Source organism: Sorex araneus, chromosome X (genome assembly GCF_027595985.1).
Source record: "Sorex araneus isolate mSorAra2 chromosome X, mSorAra2.pri, whole genome shotgun sequence".
In the NCBI taxonomy this organism is placed as follows: Eukaryota; Metazoa; Chordata; class Mammalia; order Eulipotyphla; family Soricidae; genus Sorex; species Sorex araneus.
This window is the reverse complement of record NC_073313.1, coordinates 248,882,633-248,905,473: the sequence shown is the minus strand read 5'-3', so window position 1 is coordinate 248,905,473 and position 22,841 is coordinate 248,882,633. Positions and strand designations below refer to the sequence as shown.

Sequence of the window (22,841 nt, the reverse complement as noted above, 5' to 3'; positions counted from 1 at the left end):
ACATTAACCACAGATACATCGACTTTACATTATTTTTCCCTTCTCAGTGAAAAAAAAAGAGAAAGGCTAGAAGTAGATCACTCTTTCTATAGAAATCAGTTGCATCGATCTCATTCCTCAGCCTTTTGAGCTGGTCCAAGGCATCCTCTCATCTTCTCCAGGGTGAGTACATTTCAGTCTATTCACGTCATTTTACAGCACTGGGACACTAGACATGGGACCTCAGCTGTCACCAAGTGAGTATTGGGTGTTGCCAAAGGCATGGATGTTAGGTTAGACTCAGGCCAGCTTCTATGGAGTTTCTTCACCCTCCTTGGCATTCCCAGGTGAGCAGGGGTATGGCACTGCTACCTTCCTTCCACTCCCACCATCTACCAGTGCAGATGGATAGAAATGAAAAGTATTTTCAACCTTTTATTCTTATAGAGGCAGAGAAAGACAAGCCATGCATACAACTTAAGGCTGTCTAAATGAGTGGTTTTCAACCTTTTCACACTTGTTGACTGCTGGTTGGAAAAAAACACTGTCTTGTTATGTGGGGGCAATGTTTTTTAAGGCCACCAGAAAATTTCTGCACACAGGCACCAGTTCTTGGACCTGGTCATTTGAAACAACTGGTCATAATTTTCCAGTGATCCAACCTGTCTGTTAGTGATCCAGCTCATCTGTCTGCCTAGGAGAAATGATGTTTCTACCAAGAGGGTGGACTACCAGTCGTTCCTGTTATCTTTCCTATAAAGAAATACCAAAAGACCAGAACTATACAACAAGGGTAAGGAAAGTAAAAATGCAGACCATTAGAAAGAGTTTAAGATCAATCTGTCCAATAGTCTTAGATATAAAACTTTGCACATAAACCTTATGATAACCTCCAAACAAAAATCCATAGAAGAAACTCATATAAAATTGGAAAAGAATTCAAACATAATACAAATGAAAATGTCAATGCACAAAAAAGAGTAAGACAAAAACAGAAGAAAAAACAAGCTATCAAACATAAAATGGCAATAAGTACTTGAATTTCAGGAATTCTATGTATTAATGACCTGAATTTACCAGTGAAAGAGTAGCAGCTGAATGATCAAAACCAAAAATTCAACATTTGTTGTATACAAAAATCACATCCTGGCTCTAAAAAAAAATACAGGCTCAAAGTAAAAGTCAGAAGATAATCTTGCAAGCAAATAACAACCGTAAGAAGGCAGGTACAGTTGTATTTATGCAGATAAAATACATTTTCAGCTACATAATGTAACAGACAGGGATGGCTGTTTTATAATGGTTAAGTGCTTAATATAAAAAAAAGACATAATACATTACTACAACCCCAAATGATGGAGCATTAAAATACATAAAACAATCAGCAGAACTAAAGAGTGACATTAACAGCAACATAAGAACTGTAGGGGATTCTCCACTTTCAATCATGAGTAGTTTGACCAGAGGATAAAGAAACACTTGACTTAAATGATGAACCAGACCAGATGGGCTTAATAAACATTTATAGTGCGTTCTCTGCCGAAACAGCAGAATTTACATTTTCCTCAAATGCACAGAAAACATTTTCAAGGAAAGACTAAATGTTATACTTAGCAACACTGAAATCATACCAACTATTTCTTTTTTTCACCCTGATTACCACAACCCTAGAACTTGGCTAGAGGCAGCAAGCACCATAGGTGAATACACCCCAACGACGGTCTGGGAGGATGCTGCAGATGGAGGTGCTTAGCTTTCAACAAGCTTCACTTGCATAACCTTCCCCCTAGGTTCCGACTCTAGCGGTCTCTACCAAGGGGCTGTAGACTAAGAAGCTGGTTGCCACCTTGGACAAGCACTGGGTTGGAAGGCATTAAGGGCTGATCATTGGCTTAGGAACCCCTGTAGTCGGTGTGTTGGGTGATCCACCCTTCAGCCCTGGCTCCTTCAATGATTTCTTTTGGTGCTGGGGGTCACACCGGCAATGCTCAGGGGTTACTCCTGGCTTTGCTCTCAGGAATTACTTCTGTAGGTGCTCAGTGGACAGTGTGGGATGCAGGGGATTGAACCTGGGTCGGCTGTGTGCAAGGCAAATGCCCTGCCCGCTGTACTATTGTTCTGGCGCCTTTGGATGATTTCTTGCAGTATGATATATACCCTTGCCGGTATCTGTCTGTCCTATCTCTGCTCCCGGCTGTCCTGATGTTCTCCAAAGGAAGGTCCTTCTGTTTTCCACACCTTGTTGTATGTGTTCCCCTCATCAAAGCAGTGCCCAGGTACTTAGGTACTTGCTGCTCCACCCTTCCAGGTGAGATCAATCTCTAGCTGACATCATCAGCTCTACTAAAAATGCTCCCATTTTTAGTAGAGCTGATGATGTCAGCTCTACTAAAATCTATTTCATTGGCCTATGTATCCATTTTTATTCCAGTGCCATGCTCTTGACTACTAGAGCTGATGATGTCAGCTCTACAGATCCCCTCCCTTCTGGCTAGATCCTGGCAGTCTCCACCTCGACCTTCCCTATATTAATGTGGAATATATATGTTCCACGCCACATATCCCGTTTCGCTCAGCAAATCTCACACTGCTTACAGTTGTACTTCCTGTCACTGGGTGAAGGCAGATAGGGAAGAAAAAGAGCAATGCAGCCTAATCCCATAGCCAAGACAGCCTAATTCCTAATCCCCTAATCTCCCAGGGGTTCTGACTACAAATACTCATCCTTGGCAGAGCAGGAACACTGAGAAACGAATGGGGAAAACATGAAGTTCACCAAATTCAAGGAGCAAAAACCACAAAAGAACAGAAGGCACAACAAACACAAACAAAATGGCCAAATCTTACCAGAACCAATATATTCAACGTAATCCCTGACAAAGTTTTAATGATACTGTTGAAACAGGTATAAAATTTATATGGAACTACAGAAGACCCAAATAATAAAAGCCATCGTGAGGAAGAAAGAATTTTAAAAAATGGAAGCATCATGTTACCTGACTTCAAATTATATTATAGAACAATAGTAGTCAAGAGCATGGCACTGGAATAAAAATGGATACATAGGCCAATGAAATAGAATTGAACTCAGATGTAATCCACACATATACTGATGATTATGACAAGTAGTAACGACAAATAATGGAGAAAAAAATCTCTTTGATAAATGGTTTTGGGCAAACTGCCCACCTGCAAAAGAATGAAACCCATTCATTCTTTAATTCAACAAAAAAAATGAATTCAAAATAGGTTAAAACCCTAGGTTTAAGAAGCCATAAAATAACAGAAGAAAACACTGGTGATATGTACCATGATATCAGCATTAGAAATTTTTTTGTGGCCTTGATGCCCAAATCAAGGGAAACAAAAGCAAAAAAAAAAAAAAAAAAAAAAAAACAAACCCAAAAACCAGAAACAAAAAAAAAACACTGAAACTAAATAAAAATTAAAATATTCTCCATAAGAAGGAAGTAACTCAATGAAAAAAATAGCAGATAGGAATAAACACGTGTCCAAAGACATATAGATGTTTAATAAGCATATGTAACACTGCTCGTCATCACTACTAGGAAAGTGTAGATCAAAATCACAATGAGGTATCATCACTGCTCACCTGTGAGACTGTTGCATATCAAAAAGGTAAGTGACGAGTGTCTGGGAGGGTATGGTGAGAAAGGAAACCACACACTCTTGGTGAGAATATAAACTGGGGCAGTATGTTATACGCCCCGCAATGCTTACTGTAGCATCATATCTACTGGCTAGAATATGGAAACAACCTAACTACCCACTGATTTATAACTGAACCAAGAAGATACAATATGGAATACTAATCAACTAACATATGCGATGGCATAACACACAATAGAATATTATTCAGTTAAAAAGATGAAATTTTGCTATTTGCTGCAAAATCAAACTGGTTCAAGGGGATTATGTGAAGTCAAGCCAGTCAAGAAGAAAAAAGGCAAAGGCTAGATGATTTTACTTCTATGTACAAAATAAAGAAACAAAAGAGACAAAATACAGTAAAAAAAAATTAATGGAGGGGGCCGGAGCGATAGCACAGTGGGGAGGGCGTTTGTCTTGAACTCGGCCGACTTAGGTTCGATCCCCGGCATCCCATATGGTCTCCCCAGCACAGCCAGGAGTAATTCCTGAGTACATGAGCCAGGAGTAACCCCTGAGCATCGCTGGGTGTGACCCAAAAAAGAAAAAAAATGAATGGAATAGAACAATTGTTCTGTTGTTCATTACAACTGAACTTGGTTGAAGGAAAGTGGATGGCGGCACTTAGGCAAGGGTAGAATAAACTGTGGTTATTTTCTTCATTAAACAAAGAAAAAAGTCAGAATAGCATAAGTAAATATGCAAATATTTAAAGAGTGATGACATGATAAAATCCCAATGAATGGTGGTGAATTACTGAGTTAGGCTTTTTTTTTTCTTTTGAAAGGTTTACTGATAGATCAGAGGTTGGGTCAAAAGAGCATCTTTTCTTCAGGAGAGTACCACCATAACTCACTGCTGAAAGTGGGTTTGTGGAAACCGTGTGCTCCCTGCTATCTTGCTGAAAAGTCACTACATACATATTAAACCAAAGTAAAATGGTGAACAAAGGCTTAAATTAAGAGACAAGGGTCAGACTTGAGCCCTGATTTCCCAAGCCTGCTTTCTTGTGGCAAAAAAACACATGGCAGCATTTGATGAGTGCAGAAGTTGTTGGTGTTGCTGGAGGATCAAACAATGCATGATACCCCCTGGGAGGGGCAGAGAAACCCACCAATGACCATGCCAGTGATGAAGTAACTTCAGAGGGGCTGTAATCATGAGCAATCCAATCCTGCACTGGATCAGAATAGAATCTTTTATTTTTTTTGCGGGGGGGGGGGGGGGGTTGTGCTGTTTGGGATGGTCACACCTGGCAATGCTCAGGGGTTACTCCTGGTTCTGCACTCAGGAATTACTCCTGCAACATTATTTGTTGTTACTACTTGAGTAATTTTTGCACTCAGGAATTACTCCCTGGTATCCCATATGGTCTTGGGGGACCATATGGGATACCAGGGATCGAACCTGGGTTGGCCACGTGCAAGGCAAATGCTCTACCCACTGTACTATCTCTCTGGCCTCAAAATTCATTTTCAAGAAACTAAAGACGTGAGCAATAGAGCGAGATCAGTAAGACCACAAAAGAAACAGTAGTGCCCGAGAGATAGCACAGAGGGTAGGGCACTTGCCTTGCATGCAGCTGACCCCGGGTTCAATCCCTAGCACCCCATATGGTCCCCTGAGCACTGTCAGGACTGAGTTCTGAACACGAAGCCAAGAGGAAGCCCCAAGTACAGTTGGGTGTGTCCAATCACTCTTCCTTCCTCGTCCACCCCCAACCAACCCCCCTACCACCCCCCGCCAAACAAAAGAAACAACACACTGATCAGAAAATAACAAGGACTCTTTATAAACTGGGCTCTAAATTATTCCCTGTTTGAAAATAGAAATGTAATTAAGTAATACACTTATTCCACAGAGAATTATGAGATGCATTCCCACAGAACCTGCAGGGATCATCTCCAGAGACCCCGGTTCTTCGTAAATGGCTTCTTAAGGAGTGTAAAAGTCCCAGCGTCAGAGTGATGGCGATTCTCTGATTCACAGATCCATGACCTTAGATCAAGTCCAGCTGTGAACAAGAACAACCAATTAGATGGAACCAGACCTGAGCAGGGCCTCACGAGTAAGAGAACTTAAATACAAAGGCTCTCTTCACGGTCAAATGCCTAGGCTTGCACACTTATTACTTAGAAGTCTGCAAGGGATGAAATAGCAAACATCTCCTCATTACAATACTAAGAACCTCTCCCCAAAAAGGCTGAGTGATTTTTGCTGTACAGCTGTCATACAAGGCTTAGAGGCACAAGGTTTCTAAACATGGAACACGTGCATGAGACTTTTCTCTTCCAGCCCGTGTTCTCCCAGGAACTTATATCTCACGAGTTTGTCTCTTTTACCTGCTTTTTCCACGTTGGAGAAGCTCATGTTCTCTCTTGAACACACCTCCTCTCTTTCTCTCCCCTCACATTTTTCTAAGTTTCAATTAAAACTATTTTTTTTCACTAAATAAATATGTGTATGAATGCCGTCTCTTCCAAGGGCACCCAGCCGTGGTGTGATCATGCCGAGCGATCCCCAAATGTCTACCAGTCTGTTTTGTTTATACGAAGTTAATTGCAACCATTTGAGAATTAGAATTTTTAAAAAGACGGTGTTTCATTTGTCAACCCACACAAATTGCATGTTGTATTGCTTATTTTGGGTGAGAGCAATTTTGGTAAAGTGTGTACCATTTTGCTTCTAAAGGAAGAGCCTCCTCAGCTCTTTTCCAGTTCTTTAAAAGAGAGGATTAAATGGAATGAACAACGTAACCAAGATCACAGACCAGCAGAATTTCCATTACGAAGTGACTCACCTGAGTAAATTTCTAATGACATAAGCAATAGTGAAGGGCACTTGTGGTGTGTTAGGAATTAAATACAAAGAAGAGGCAGTCAATGACAGATAAGCAGCCTCTGATCTGCATTTGTAGATCACATGATGGAAATCATTAGAACATCTAGTGTATATTAAAGTTACTTACTAAATCATCCACATCGCCACCTTCCTCAGGCATGGCTGCTTTTTCGTCATTTGGGTTTTCTTTGGGGGCCAGAAACTGTGAAAAGAAAACCAGGTATGATACCAAAATAACACGTTCCCCTCTCTCTTTGCTGTTTTTTAGGTCATACCCAGCGGTGCTCAGGGCTTACACCTGGTTCTGTACTCTGGGATCACTCCTGGCAGGCTTGAGGGGCCATATGGATAAAACCCTAGCTGGCGATATGCAAGGCAAGCACCTTGCCTGCTGTGCTCTCTCTCTAGCTCCTGTTTCCCCCTTCTGATGAAGGAATAGCCCTGCACATGCAAACCGGAGAGGCTTGCTCATTAGTGAAGACTCGCTGCAAATGGTCCAAAAGAAAGAGCAAGTTGATGCATACAGCTGCACTGGGTTCTGGATGAAAGGACTAAATCTGAGGTTGAACAGTTCAAACTAGCTACAGCAGAGAGATCTTGCGAAGAGGGAGAAAATGTCTAGAATCAGTTTAGAATTGGAGACATGGAACTTCTAAGAAACAGATTATGGAGAAAGAGGCCCTGAATGAAAGTCTGTAAGAGTCCAAGATAAACCCCAGATTTCAGGGGCTGGAGAGATGGTACTCAACCACCCTCCTGAACTTTCTCTCTTCAAAGTCACTTCACCCCTCATTCTCTTGGGTTTTGACTGAGATATAAAATTTTCTTCCCTAAACATCTTATGGATCTTGCTATCACTCTTCATTGATCCTAACTGGATTTTGGTGGATGCTGGAAATCAATGGTGTAAGAGAGAGAAAAGGCTAGCAAGGCAGGTACAGTCTGGAACAAATGTAATGCAGTGTGTGTATCATTAATTCCATTATACTGGTTGATTAATAATAAAGATACGTATAGGCTAACAACAGATAAAGTATCAAATACATATGTATTTGCACATGATTAATGTCTAATGATTAAATTATATGATCTTAGGTCCCTAAATTAATCTTTATGCATCTCCAAATTGTCAGTATTAAATGATTTTAATTTTGTTCCTCTCCCCCTTTACTCATTGTCATTAACCCGCATGTGATGTCCCTTTCATCACCAGTCTGTGACTGATGGATAGGACTTACCCAGATGGGGTGCACAGAATACCAATTAAAGCTGCGTCTTACAATAAATCTCGGTAGGGTCACACATGACCAGCCCCTTCCGAGCCCCCAGGGCTCAATGGTTCCACAGTCTACTACATCCTTCATTATTATTCCTTTGTAGCACAATATGTGGCAGGTATTTGCTGATGACTTTAGGAAGTTCCTGATGTTTTCTGGCACCAAGTCTCCAATAGCCTCAGCTTCTACCCACTGGCCATTCGCAAAACCCCCTCTGCACTGCGATTTCAGGGTACATTAAGACAGAACTGCTGCACAGTGTGGGCATTACACATACAACTCAACACAAGTGGCACAACTCTGAGATTAGGCCAAGTTCCTAGGAAGAAACATAGCGGCAGCAAACAAACTCTCATTTCCATCAAGCATCTAAACATCTGCAGCTGGTTTTCCATCAGACAGATCTGCTTCACATTACTGGGTAAGCAAATTACGGCTAAAAGCTAGGCTGCCATCCATTTTCCTTCCCAAAGCCCCAGGCAAGGCTGGTCTTTTATACACATGACTCCTCATCATCAGTGTTTTTAACTGCAAGTAATTTCCAGGCTTGCAGGAACAGGAAAGTAGTGCTATCTCGCAGAGAATTCAATTATTGGCTTTGCTTTTCTCAATAAAAGCAACAGTTTCTCTGAAGGTAGTCAGAAAGAAGTAGGAGTCAATTTTCATCTTTCCTTATATTCTTTTCCTTAGCAAATAGGCTATAAAAATTTCGGCGACAGAATTCTTCCCTTTTTAAACCAGTGTCATTTACTTGGGGTTACCAAGAAATAACGTCTTTACTCGGAGAACTTTATAATCCTGACCACAAGTAGAAAAATGGAATGAATAATCTCCACTCCTGTCCTTTCGTAAGGCTGAAGAACTCTAAGTGTGTGCTCTGACCCTTATCAATCCCCAAATTAATAACATATGGCCTCCTTTGGCTCTCAGAGAATCACCAGGATGCAGATCTATAGAAGAGAAAACAATCTATTTGCATGCTTTTGTCTAAATGGCAAAACACTTGACTTCATCATGCCACCTGTAGCTTAGTTCATACTATGAAAGCCATAGAGCACGGCAGAGAAATCCTGCAGCTCAGCATGGGAGAGAAACACTGCCATAGTTTTGTTAGTTACCTAGCAACCCTTGGTAACCTGGTGGTCCCTTATATAATTTTCCCCAAAGTTAAAATAGGAATTCCACCACTCACCTATCAAGTTTTAGATAAAGTACTTTTATTTTTATAAAGTAAAAATGCTTTTACTTTATCTACTAATTCTATTGTTATTTTTACTCTAACTCTAGAAATAAACTCAGCCCGTATCCATGAAATGTCATATACAAATGAGCTGTAGCATTTTCATTCCTAATTTACAGGTTTTGAAAACAATCACAAATCTCCATCATCAAGAGAATGGAATACTACATAGCTTTATTAAAGAATGACCATGAGGGAGATGAAGGATAGCACAGTGGGTAGGGCATTTGCCTTGCATGCCGCCGACCTGGGTTCGATTTCTCCATCCTTCTCAGTGAGCCTGGCAAGCTACCGAGAGTATCCCACCCACACGGCAGAGCCTGGCAAGCTCCCCTTGGCATATTCGATATGCCAAAAACAGTAACAAGTCTCACAATGGAGACGTTACTGGTGCCCGATCGAGCAAATCGATGAACAAAGGGACGACAGTGCTACAGTGCTACTAGGCAAAATTGCTCTCAATTGACAGATCTCAAAATGGTGGTTACTCCGAGGGACAATGAGTTTCTGACAGGGAAGGGCACTGGAGAATGCATCTTCATGGGTGATGCAGAGGTGATCTATATTTTTATCTGGGTGACGGCTATCCAGATACATGAATCTGTAAGAATTCATCAATTAAGTAAGATATGTGCAGTTACTGCATATGTTCCACCTCAATAAAAATTTGTAATTGTCTTAAAAGTATAAAGGGCTAAAATATAAAGCAACAATGTGATTATTTTCACTGTTGTTTTTCTTGTTCTAGACTATACATATAGAACAAGTACTCCAAGGATTTAAGGCAAAAATATAGAAAGAGGCAAAAGAAAATATCATGGAGTCTAAGAGGGGCCAACGGAGATAATTGTTCTCAAGAAACGTTTCTTAAATTTTATCTTTTCTTATCCTTTGTCAGGCCTACAGATTTCCTTACACATTCGGACACACACACAAATGTTTGTAGTCTTGAGGAGGAAACACAAGCATCCTTTCTGGCCAGTGGCTACCTCTAAGGTGGCGGCATGGACAGGAAACACTATGATGTGGCTGGATGATGGCTAGAGTAAGAGTCTAGTGAGTGTTTCTAGGGTTGTTTAGACTTGTGAGATGCTGCAACGGCCAACTCCTCCATTTTGATCCTATCTATAAAATAACTAGAGTGCTAAGCTCTGAGTGTCTACAATTCTAATGTGGGAAATAAATGCCAACCAGGCGGTTATAAGGACAAGTGCCAAAAAGATGCCCCCCCACCCCCCGCCCAAGCTTGTATCAAATGATTATTTAGCTAGAGCTCACTCTCTTGGAATGGCATGAGAAACATATTCTCAAGCCATGGTGGGGGGTGGGAGGATGTACTTTCCCTTCTGTGTTCAATGGAAAGCGCTGCCTTTATCTGGTTTATATATCAGGCTTCCTTGTAAGCTTTCAGTTTTAAAAATAAAAACTCAGCTAGGAGACCATTAGGATTCTTTCCAGCAGAATAAAATTCTATACAACTTCAGCCAATGTTCTCTGCCTTAGTTAAGAATCTGGCCTGTTTAATGCTTCTGGCTCTGTACTTCTCCACCATCACCATCAACTTTGGGGGCTTCTCCGCAGTCATCACCCAAAGACCACTCTTTGCCGTGGAGCTGTCTGTGCATTGTGGGGGTGGGGAGTTGGGTAGGAGGGGGATGTGTGTGTCACAACAGCCATGGCCTCTTTCCACAAGGAGTCAGTACCCCAATCCCTGGTGGAACTAGCAGAAATGTCTCCAGGCATTGGCAACAGTGTCCTGATGACCATGGTAACTCCTGAAAGAGAATCACGATTGCAATCCTAATGCAGGCTGGCAAGAAGAAATCCAAAGGAAAACAAACAAAAACCTTCCAAAGCACTTAAAGTGCAGAGTTAGCCCACCCTGACCATTTCACAAGCCCAGATCCTGTGCTCAGGTGGCCTGGGACAAAAGATTTCCTAGCTGTTCCTGGCATGTTCAGGGACCAGCATCACACTTCTACCCAGCCACGGCCAGGTAAGAGCCATACAGAGCCACACACACACAGGCGCTGCCACAGCTCACATGGAGATCACATGTCTAACAATGAGAACCAGGGGCAGGAAAGGCCAAACAAAGAACTGACTGGTGGCAGTGACAAGATCAATGAATATAAAAGGACAATATTCATGATTGGGCGTCATGCTGAAGTGAGAGGTATGAGTAAACTTAAAGGAACGACCTTTCATTCCTGCGGCGGTGCTGACTTACCTACATTCCTGAAAGACTCATAAAGTCTACAAATTTCTAGAAAGAGTAGACTGAAATGGCTTTCTTTACAATATGAAAAGTTATGAGTTCGTGTCCATTTAAAATGGACATCCCTGGATAATTATTTCCTTTCAAATCATCAACACTTATTGCAATAACTCCAAAGTTTGCCAGCATTAAAGAAGTTATGAGAAATGCTAGAAATTTTTCAATGGACTGTGAAGACTGCTCTTCAATCTTTCTGAGTCTAGTCAAATTTCCTTAATTGCCTATTTGGAAAGTGATCAAACCTAACACTTCCTTTGAAAGCAATGCAAATGAAATGCTTCAATATATGGTCAAGAGTGCTTATACCTCCCCGACTTGGCCAAGAGAAACAGCGGAAGCCCAACTCCCCTACCAAAACCACAAGTAATTCTCATCATCCATACATACATGTCCCCCTCTACACGTTCAAAATCAACAGAGGCCCATTAAAATACTTTTAATGCAAAGGATTATGTTTTCGTGGTGAAAAACAGGATTTGAGTGTGCTAGGGACACAGAAACAAAAGCAGAGCCTGCCCAAGTCAGCCCTACTGGGCTATGCAGTGACGCTGACCCGGAACAAGCTTCCCTCTGCCATTTCTTTTTGTTTTCTCCCTGTTCAAAGAGGGTGAAGTTTTCTGCGCTGCATAAAATCCACTGAAATCAGCTCTGCTGAGATTTGAATCATCTAAGGACACCAACTCATACCTAGGGATAACAGAAATTCCTCTCCGTGGCTTAATTATCAGACATTAAAATTCCTGGTGCTTAGGCTTCGAGCTCTTACATTCTGACGATACTGCATGTGCAACACAGAACAAGTCTCAGACGGCTTGCAAGAGCTCATTATCCTTTCTTAGATTTTGCTCCTCTCTCTCTATCCTGGAATTCACTTAGGTCCGACGTTTTTTTGGGGGAAGATGTATTGCCAGGAGAACAAGCTACTCCACTCTCACCTGGATGATAATGACGAAAAGCAGGAATGGCTAACATGAAATTACTTGGCATGAATTATTTAAATTATTTAGCAAAACTTGATTTTGATAAGCCTTTGCCTCGTAATGATGTCTTTGTTTTGTCTCAGGGCCACACCTGGGGTTACTTAGGGTTTACCTTTAATTCTGTACTCAGGGATTATTCCTGACAGTGCTGGGGCACGGAATCAAATTGAGGTTGGCAGTGTGCAAGGCAAATGCCTTAACCCCTGTACTTATCTCTCTGGCCCTGTATAATGGTTACTTTTATGCTGGTTTGACTTGACTATGATGCCCAGTTATGTCAAACATCAGTCTAGGTTTTGCTAACCAGGGATTCTATAAATCTGATTTTTAGTATTTATTAGTAGCTGACTTTAGGTAAAAGAGACTACCCTCTCTATATAAATTAGGCTTCATCTGATGAGTGGAAGGAATCTTGACTGTAGGTAGAAAACTTGCTCAAGTTTCCAACTTGTTAGTATGCCCTACAAACTTGAGATTTTCCAACTCCCGCAATTCTTTCAAATCAATGTCCCTAACGCCCCCCTCCCTCCAGCCCCTTAGCTCCCAACCAGCACATTCCATTGGTATTCAAAGAGCCCTGAATGACACACTCCAGTTCAAGAGGGGAATATTATCCTATCATGCTTCTGGATATGGGGCTGGAGCGATAGCACAGCGGTTGGGCATTCGCCTTTCACGTGGCCGACCCGTGTTCGATTCCTCCGCCCCTCGGAGAGCCCAGCAAGCTACCGAGAGTATTGAGCCCGCGTGGCAGAGCCTGGCAAGCTACCCACGCTTCTCTCAATGAGAGACGTTACTGGTGCCTGCTCGAACAAATCGATGAGCAATGGGATGACAGTGACAGTGACAGTGCTTCTGGATATGGTAACAAAGAACCACGCAGTTCAATGACCTGCTCTCAATGAGCCCACGGCACTCAGTACGGACTCTTGCAGAAGGGGACACAGATCTGATGAAGCCCCTTCTGAGACAATCATCACCAGCTATCTGAGTCATGTGGCTTGAAAATTCCAGGCGCTTTTACTGGGGAGCGCAGTATTTTGTCCGTGTCTCCCTCCACTATCTTGAAAGGTTTCCTGTCCACTTCCACCCTGGACAGTTTCTAGGGTGAGAAACCCCTCTCTTCTCATTCGATCTAGCATGGTACCTAGTAGAGGCTTAGAACGAAACTGCACACACACAGCCACGTATTGTGCTAGCAAAACTGGATGGTGACTTTGTCTGGAGATGAATGCCAGGAACCATAGAACTTGGGGCTGTTCAATTTAGATTCATACAAATTTCATGACAACCTTGAGGTATAATGAAGGATTATTGTGTCAGACACGTGCCTTTGACTTACAGAGGAAATCAAACCCAACACTGATATGCCAAACAGGGAGATTCTGACCAGGCCCTTTGGCTTTCCGAAGGCCACAAGATCTGCAAATAGCTGGTCTTTTATGGAAAATATTAGATGGACCTTGTGCCAGGACACCTGTGCTTCTCTACCTTACTAGTCATTACAATCACCTAAGAGGGTTTAAAAAACAAGAAAAATCCACGTCCAGGACCCATCTCAAGAGAAATGAATATTGGGGAGAAGCCTGGTCATTATTTACTATTTTTTTGTTTGTTTTTGTTTTGGGGTCACACCCGGCGATGCACAGGGGTTACTCCTGGCTCATGCACTCAGGAATTACTATTTTTTTAAAAGGTGACCAATGCATGGCCAAGATAGAACTGAGAAATCACATCACTGGCCTAGATGATTTCCTGCCTTTTCCCTGGGTCTTGGCTAAGCTTGAAATTCAGGAATTCTCCAGGTACTGAAGCTGGAGTACAGGTAAGTTTTAGAAGCATTACGGCAGTCTACAGGAAACTGAGATTACCATTTCTTCCACGAGAACACTACCGCTGAAGTAGTTTGCTGGTTGGCTGAACAAGGAATGGGTACACTGAATTAGCTTCCCTTACACTTTGACTTCTTGAAGAAAGAAACGGGCGTCAAGAAAATATTTCCTGCAACGATCCATCTAAAGATAGGGAATAATCAATCAGTACCTTTTTGGCTTCTTCAGCTGTGACAGAGCTTCCAGCGGCTTCATCTTTGGTGATCAGAGAAATTCCATCTGAAAAGTAATTCACAAGGAAAAGCTCAAAATTCAAAGAAAAACCTAATCCCACCTGCCTTTTGATCACATCTCTTCCCATCTTTGCATTGGAGAATTTTGAAAATATACAATGCACTCTTCTGTAGAAGAACTGGAGAGGCATTTAACTCACACTGTTCCTTCCATTAACGATCTTTTCCCTATGTTTTGTACAAAATAAGGGTCACATCTTAAATGCTCCAAGAGCCTCCCTTGAGTAACCCCAGACAGAAATAAGCTCTCATTCAGAATTTCCAAGTTATCTCATTTATCCTATCAAAATGGCTCACTCCCATTACCTTTAGAACTCTCTTACACATTTGCTCTACCTCCTAACTATCCTTTTCTTGAAGGCAGAGACCAGGTTTTATTATACCTCACTGGGATATATATTAGAAGCTCAGTACAGGTTTGTCCTGCTCTCCGAAAGGCAAATGCTTTTATTTGTTAAAATTTGGTATACTATTTTTGTTTGTGTATCTGAGGACATTATTACCATAAGTCTGTATGAAAAGAAATGTATGCATGTCTAGATCCAAAAAAAGTCACCAAACTGGCTATACCATAGCTGGTAGAACCTGAAAACGTTGGTCTGTATACATTGGTCCAAACTCATCCGTCCTGTTGGAATATTTCCCCTTTTCCAGCTGCGTTCTGGAGTTAATTTCAGAGGCAGTTTCCCTTTTGTCACAGAAGCCTAGCTGATCTTTGACATGCAGATTTTAGGTGCTAGCCAGGCCTGACTTGACATTGTAGATTCCAGGCTCTGGCCTAGCCCAGTCTTTGGGATATAAATCCGAGTGCTTTCAGCCCAATGAAAGCTTTGTTTTGGTTTTGTATCTCCTTTGGGGGCGGGGGGGGAACCTAGATTAATGGCCTGCAGATACAAGAGAATTATGTTGCCTCAATGTTCTTCCTGTAAGATCTTTGGGTGCCTTTGGTGATGTCAATGTATTGCGCCCTTTGGAAGGGCATGATGAATAAAAGGGGTTCGGAGAGAATGTGAGGGTGGAGAGAGTATAGAGGGAAGATTGGAATAAACTGCAAGTGAGACCAACCATCTTGGCTCCGTTCCTTCATTCGCTTGCCACATCATCACCATCAACCTCCCCGGGGTGGGGAAGCGGCCGGAGACTACCGAACTCGGGTGGCGGGAGAAACAGCGCTGCTGCCCTAGGCCCTGTGCCTGGCTCGGTGCGGTGAGGCGTCCCTTCCCTCGCCCGCGCCTTTTCTTTTTATTTTTATACATGTCCCCAGTAGGGGAATCTGTAGGCATTCTGCCTTTCAGTAGTGTCCACTGGCGATTGATGAAGTAGTGAGAGGCGTCAGGTCGGGAGGAAGCATGCGGCCACGGTGGTCACACCACCATCACGCACAGCACATCACTTCTGGTTCCGTGAAAGCAAATCAAGGAGAGAAAAAAAAAAAACCTAGCCTCTTGTTTTCTCTTCTTCCAAAGTTTTTCTCCAGCTTCAAAGAGATGATGCCTGAATGCATTTCCAGAAAATTACCCGCACTAAACATGAAGTTGTACCGAGAAATGGCACAGGTACTACGGACCCTCTCAGTAATATGTAAGTTCTCCGAAAATACGTTTGTGTATGTCCTGTAAGCCTATTTTTTTCCTAGCAAACAATATGCTGGAGGCATTCAATAAATACCAAAACCAATCTCTTTCATCTACTGGGTTGGCAGCAGAGACACAAAAGTGATTTGAGTAAGCCCCACTCACCACCTATTCTAATTGCTTTTGCTCCCCAGTGTGGAAGTTAAAGGGCTGAAAAATTGAGTGTCAGGACAATGGCTGCCCATGTGATGAAAGGCTGCCTGTTAGGAGCGCAACTTGCGGGGGAGGTTGGGGGGGGAAGACAGATAGAAACTAATTTGGGGGTCTGGCTTTCAGTGAAAAGTTTTGTCCTTTCAACACTGTTTTCACAGCATATATTTTTAATAGACAGTATCTGAAAGATCAAGCCAGGCTCCAAAAAAAAAAAAAAGAGCAAGAAGGGCCTTTATACCTCAAACCTAAAATGGAAAGAACCCAGGCGGCCTTCTTTCCTCAGTTTTGTGTGCACAGTCACTGTAAAAAGTGAGGAACTAAGTAACTCTGGTGCACGAGGATGCTGTCTGCTGGTTTGGAAAGCTCAAGGATGTGGTTGGCAGGGGGCCCTCAACACGGAGGGTGAGGCCAAGGAAAGTGCTAGGTCCAGGTGAACTAGAGGGGCTGTGGACTTGAGAAACGGGGCAGCACCGGGCTCACAAGGGCCCTGGACTGCAGAGCTGCCGGTGGGCCTGCTGTGATTCCTGGCTGTTTCTCACGCCGGAAATGCCGATTAAAGCAGGTGTTTCTGTGCCTTGGATCCTGAGCGTCCCCCAAACCCCTAGGGAAAGCTAACGGGTTCCCACGTAGCACATCACGATTTGATTTATATTTAGGAACAGTGACAATAGCTAAAGTATGGGTAGGAGAAGACAAAGGATAGCTTACCCTGAACGACAATCTCCCAGAAATGATTTAATTGTTTAATTTCCACCTTTTCTCGAAGGGCCTTCAAGAAATCGTTGAAACGCTGCTCTTCTGAAAACTGTGGTTGTCAAAGCAAACACAAGAACAAGTCACCCCCAGACCAAAATGCTGTATATTCTGAAGCGACCATATTTATGACAAAAATATATAGACCATTCTTCTTTGAGTAATGCTAAACTGGAATTGCAAACTGTGACTTTGTGCATTTGGGAACCCGAAATCTTCCATGTGTGGAAGGCAGAAAGCTTCCCAGAGTCCCGCAGAGTTATTCTGGTGGCCCAGTACTTGTCCTTTTAATTTTTAATACAGGCAATATCAAGCATAAACCGAGGAAAACATTTAATGAATGCTCATGTATCCCTCACCCAGCCTCGATAATTATTAACTTGGCAAATCTCATTTCATCTGCACACGATGCTCAGATGAGTCTGAAGCAGATTTCCATCATATATTTCACCTATAAATATTTCAGTACACAGGATCTAAAATATTTACTTTCAAAAAATGCTTAAAAAAATGAGTATTTCCTCAACAGAAACCACCAGTCAGTATTCACATTTTCCCAATTATGAAACATTTTATCGTTTTTGTAATTTAAAAAGTCTTTACAGTAAAGACTCCCTTGAGGGGCTGGCGACCCTGAAGTACAGCAGGTAAAGGTTCTTTGCTTTTTTATCTATTTATTTTTTAATAAGTGAGTCACCGTGAGGGTACAGTTACAAATTTACCCAACATTGTGCTTGTGTTTCCCTCATACAATGTTCGAGAACTCATCCCTCCACCAGTGTCCATTCTCCACCACCAATGAACCCAGTATCCCTCCCACCCTCCAATCCCGTCCCCTCTACATCCCGCCCCGGCCTCTGTGGCAGGGTATTCCATTTTGTTCTCTCTCCTTTTGGGTGTTGTGGTTTGCGATAGGGGTATTGAGTGGCCATCGTGTTCAGTCTCTAGTCTACTTTCGGCACGCTTCTCTCTTCTCACGAGGGGTCTCTAACCACATTTTACTTGGTGTTCCCTACTCTATCCGGGGTGCAAAGGTTCTTTGCTTTGCAGGTGGCTGATTCTGGTTCAATCCCTCATACCACACATGGTGCCCCCAAGCCTGTCAAGAGTGATTTCTGAGTGCCGAGCCAGGAATAAGTCCTGAGCACTGCGGGTGTTGCCCAAACTCACCTCCTCCCCCAAAATATAGATTTGACATATCCCTAAAGTGTCCTCTGTTTTCCCTGTTTATCTTTCTCTAGTTCTCCGTATCTTTTTTTTCCTTTTTGGCTTTCTGGGTCACACCCAGGGATGCTCAGGGGTTACTCCTGGCTCTGTATCCAGGAATAACTCCTGGAGGTGCTCAGGGAACCATATGGGGTGCTGGGGATTGAACTGGGTCGGTCATGTGCAAAGCAAACATCCTACCTGCTCCACTATAGCTCTGGCCCCAGCTCTCCAGGTTTTAAAGAACCAATGAACTCCTGCTACTTTCAAAGACTGATGGCAGCAACACCGAACAAAAGCGCCATCAAAACACTTCATCCAGCCTGGGGCAGTGCTGAAAAGCAATGTATAATTCACTACCTTTTCTTTTTGGTTTTTCTGACTTGGGGGCCACATCCAGTGGTGCTCAGAGTTTACTCCTGCCTCTGTACTCAGGCATCACTCCTGGTGGTGCTCCAGAGACCATGTGTGATACCCAGGATTGAACTGGGGTAAGCTGCATGCAAGGCAAGTGCTCTAGTCCTTGGACTATCTTTCTGGCTCTTTCACTAACTTTCCCATTGAATCAAATTTCTCTATATCTGAATCAGCCTTAGTCTCATGATGATGTCAAAAACTCTGCTTTATTTGCAGAGCTTTTGGTCATTTATTTTTGAGTTGCTTACTTTATTCCAATTTTAACACTTTTCTTATTACTTTTTGAAATTTAATTTGGGGGCCAGAGAGATAGTACAGTGGGTAGGAAGCTTACCTTCCAAGCGGCAGATCTGGGTTCAATCCTGGCGCCACATACGGGGTTACCAGGAGTGATCCCTGAGCACAGAGCTACGAATAAGCCCTGGGCGCAGCCGAACGTGGCCCCCGCTCCTCCCCATGCAAAAATAATGTGTTCATTCAGTCGAAAGATTTGGTAAGCAGCCACATAAGAACCACATATTCTACTAAAACTGTGCTTTTGTTTTTGTTTGGGGGGCCACACCCAGTGGTGTTCAGAGCTTACTCCTGGCTCTGTGCTCATGGATCACTCTTGTCAGGGGACAATATGGGGTACCGGGTATGGAACCCGAGTCGACCATGCACAAGGCAAGCACCCTAACCACTCACTGTACCATTGCGCTGGTCCCTAAAACTGCTTTTTAAAAAAAAACCATAAAATTTAAATTAAAAAATATACACTTTCTAATGCAAATTTGCTCACTCATTTAGATTTTAGAAATAAATGTCTAGACATCAGCTGTATTTCTAAGGAGGTGGGTGATTTTGGAAGTATATTCTAAAAAATTCCTGACAATAATAAAGCCGCACAAAAAGGTGGGTAGGCGTGCAAAGCAATTTTCAGTATTCTCTCTCTCTCCACCCCTGTCTCCAGCACTGAGACTCCAGTACCTATCTTCTGAGAATCCGTCTCAATAATTCCTATCTTTTGATCGGTTTCCTTTAGAATAGCCCATCCCGGGCCCAGGGCGAGAGTACAGCAGGGCAGGCATTTGCCTAGAATGCAGCTGACCGGAGTTTGATCCCCAGCATCCCATAGGGTCCCCTGAGCACTGCCAGGAGTAATTCCTGAGTGCAGAGCCAGGAGTAACCCCTGAGAATCGCCAGATATGACCCCAAAAGCCAACCCCCTAAAGAACGGCCCATCCTATACAAGGACTGAGCCAACAGATGTTACAATGAAAATTCCCCCCGGCTCTCTCTAAGCATCATGTATCACAGGGGCTGCAGTGTCAATAAACACCTCTAGGGCATAAAACGCCTTCCACTCCCGTGCTCTTTCTCCTCCTCTTCAGAAACGACAGAGTGGAAAATGAACTCTACACTCTGCTTGGCATACGTTGCTATTTATAGTGAAATGATTTGGGGTGGGGTGGGGTGGGGTGGGGTGGGGCTTAGGGATAGAGGGGGTGGGGTGAGGGAGCTTCTGGCCAACTGCTCAGGAAGGGGAGGCGGGCCGGCTCTGTATTACCTGAATGGCTTCTTTGCGGAAGGCTTTGATGCAATCCATGCTCTTCATAAAATAGGCTGTTTCGTTCGTATCCAAAAACTGTTCAATGTGATTTATCAGCTGTTGACTCACTGGAAGAGAAGACAGTGAGTTTTCCTCAATGGGAATGATGCTTGCAGGAGCGCCTGCCTCTTCGTGCACCTGCAAACACGCCTTGCGGGGCAGGCAGGCGGGGGTGGGGGGGTCTCACCGTCAGTGGGCACGGAGCCATCCTTCTCTTTAGGGGGCTGGCGGGGGAGGGGAGAGGAGCTGCACGATGCTGATCCCCAAGGTCTCTATTTGAGATGTTTGGGTCATTCTTACTGATATTTACCAAGAACTAAAGTCTAATTTCTATCACCCCTGTTGATATTTACCCAGAGCTAAAATTTAATTTCACAAGTGCTAAGAATTAAAGCTAAATGCTCCTTTTGGGATTTCAAACAAATACAAAGTTGCTAGTTTTAAAATTCTGTGGGTGGTGCTTTTTGAAAAACATTTTCACCTCAGGATTCAGGGGCTATTTGGGTAATTCCAAACTGCAGTTCCTGGTAGAAAATACACTCTCCTCTCTTCCCAGATTCCACCTTGGATAAGCACCAAATCGTTCCAGGCAGGGAAAAGTCAAGAGTTGAAAACACCCGTCTTCTACCCGTCCCGGTAGGTTTTTGTTGTAGAAAACACCCAGTCCTTTTTTTTTTCTTTTTGGGTCTCACCCGGCAATGCAAAGGGGTTACTCCTGGCTCTGCACTCAGGAATTACTCCTGGCGGTGCTCAGGGGACCATATAGGATGCTGGGAATCGAACCTGGGGTGGCTGCGTGCAAGGCAAACATCCTACCCGCTGTGCTATCGCTCCAACCCCACACCCAGTCCTTCTAGAACAGAAAAGACCGGGCCTAGACTTCTGTTCCTTTACAGTGGAAAATCACTGCTACTTAGCTTTTGTCCTTGGCTGGACCCAAATGTTTTGTGTACCTGCTTAGGACTCTTTAGCTTATGGCTCTTAATAAACAATACCCAACAGGCTGCACTATGTCAAGTGCTACGGAAAGAGGAAATACAATCTTCTCATTCTCAAGGAGGGACGCAACTTGAGGATGCTTCAGAAGTGCGCAACACACAATTCTTCGGGAGGAAAAACAGCACAGGAAAAATTGAAACATAAATCAGGATCTGTAACTTAACAAGCAGGTCAAACACGAACCCTCGCGATCCATGTAAAGCAAATCCAGGAGAGGTGAACACGCCCGCTGACGGGTGCATTTCTGCTTGTCCCTGAAACTACCTTAACCGATTCAGCACCGTGTGCTGAATGGCCGAGAACTCTAAGAATGCACACTGGCCACAATCCCCGCCTCGTCCGGGCTTCCTAATAGCACTGAATGCATGTGTGCACAGGACTAATGAAAACGCCTTTCAAGCTCACCTGTAAGGCTCAAGGCCACTAATTGAATCACGGTGCTCTGGGCAAATGCCCGGTGCCTCAGGAAAAAACACGAAATTCAGGGCTATCAATTTATTTCCTACGGTACCATGTGAGAAGAACTGAAAACCTAGACAAAGTGTTTTCCAATACAACAGTTTCGCAGCAAGAGAAAAATATTCCCAGTGACCCTTTCATCTCTTCTGCCGATTAGATTATGATCTCTATTATATTTAAAATGGAAGGATTAAAGAACTGTGTCCCTGCAATTTCATACTACATCTTTACCAGGGTGTTTCGCAGCCGTGAAGGAACAACTGAGTGAAATTGAAAAAAATATATATATCAATAAGGTGCAAATGTATGTTTTTAAACAAAGTGAAAAAGAGAATTCTGTTGAGTAGGCAGAACAGCGGGTTACCAAGAAGTGCAAGAATTTATCTCCATTGTTCAGCTAGGGCAGGTACAGTAACAGGAATGCTTGATATTCCCTATATGACTCGCTATCCTAGAGAAAGCCAAGCTCTGCTTATATCAATCTGATATAAAGCCTATTCAGAGTTATGTATTGAGGTACAAATAAAAGCCTTTACAAGACCAAGCGTTGTTCATCTCCAAGATTCCAAATTTCTCATTTCTCCTGAAATGAGAGTAAGAGATCATAGCAAGCTAAATGTCTCTCTCTCTCTCTCTGCTTTAGTGATTATTTTCATAAATTTACCCTCGTCTGAATTTATTGCATAATTGCTACACATAATATGCTACAATATATTTTGCGGGACATATAATCCAGTGGAAGATAAGATCTTTGCTTTTGAGGCGCCTCAAGTCTAGGAAGGCATGCATAAATAATGGGAGGTAAGTGGGAAGAGGGCATGAGTTGTAGAGAAATAACAGACTGAAACGTTAAAAAAAACCTGGTGATTATGGGAAAATTTCATGAGTCTAGCAAGGTTGTTATGCCGGGTCATGAAAAATAGAATTTGGCCATTGTACGGTAGAAAACACGAAGAGCAAAAAGTATGAGTACATGCAGAAAAGTACATGGTATGCTTGAAAAAGGTGAAAGGCTTACTGCATGGAGTCCATGGCATGGGGAAGGGTTTGAAGGTCAAGCGTTTAAGGAACGATCTTCAGAGTTCTAACAGAGGAAAGGGAGCTGGAGGAGGAGTCTAAGAAGGCTTGGGAGGGCAACAGAGAATCAGCAGGCTGTGACATCACAGTTACTACAAAAGAAATTAAATAGGAAAATTGGCCACGGAGTCCAAACTATTTCCTAAAGACCGCAAGAAAAAAA

General features: G+C 43.0%; 1 protein-coding gene across 1 annotated transcript in view; it reads right to left on the bottom strand.

Annotated features, from left to right (window-relative positions):
- Positions 1 to 5,416: 5,416 nt before the first annotated feature.
- Positions 5,417 to 22,841, bottom strand: part of XRCC5 (X-ray repair cross complementing 5) — a 119,395-nt gene continuing 101,970 nt past the window's right edge. The window contains exons 17-21 of the mRNA XM_055121576.1: positions 20,102 to 20,211; positions 16,885 to 16,981; positions 14,308 to 14,375; positions 6,617 to 6,691; positions 5,417 to 5,662 (exon numbers count right to left, since the gene is read on the bottom strand). Of these exons, the coding sequence (XP_054977551.1) occupies positions 5,648 to 5,662; positions 6,617 to 6,691; positions 14,308 to 14,375; positions 16,885 to 16,981; positions 20,102 to 20,211 (365 nt within the window). The 3' untranslated portion in view covers positions 5,417 to 5,647. The remainder of the gene's footprint in view (positions 5,663 to 6,616; positions 6,692 to 14,307; positions 14,376 to 16,884; positions 16,982 to 20,101; positions 20,212 to 22,841) is intronic.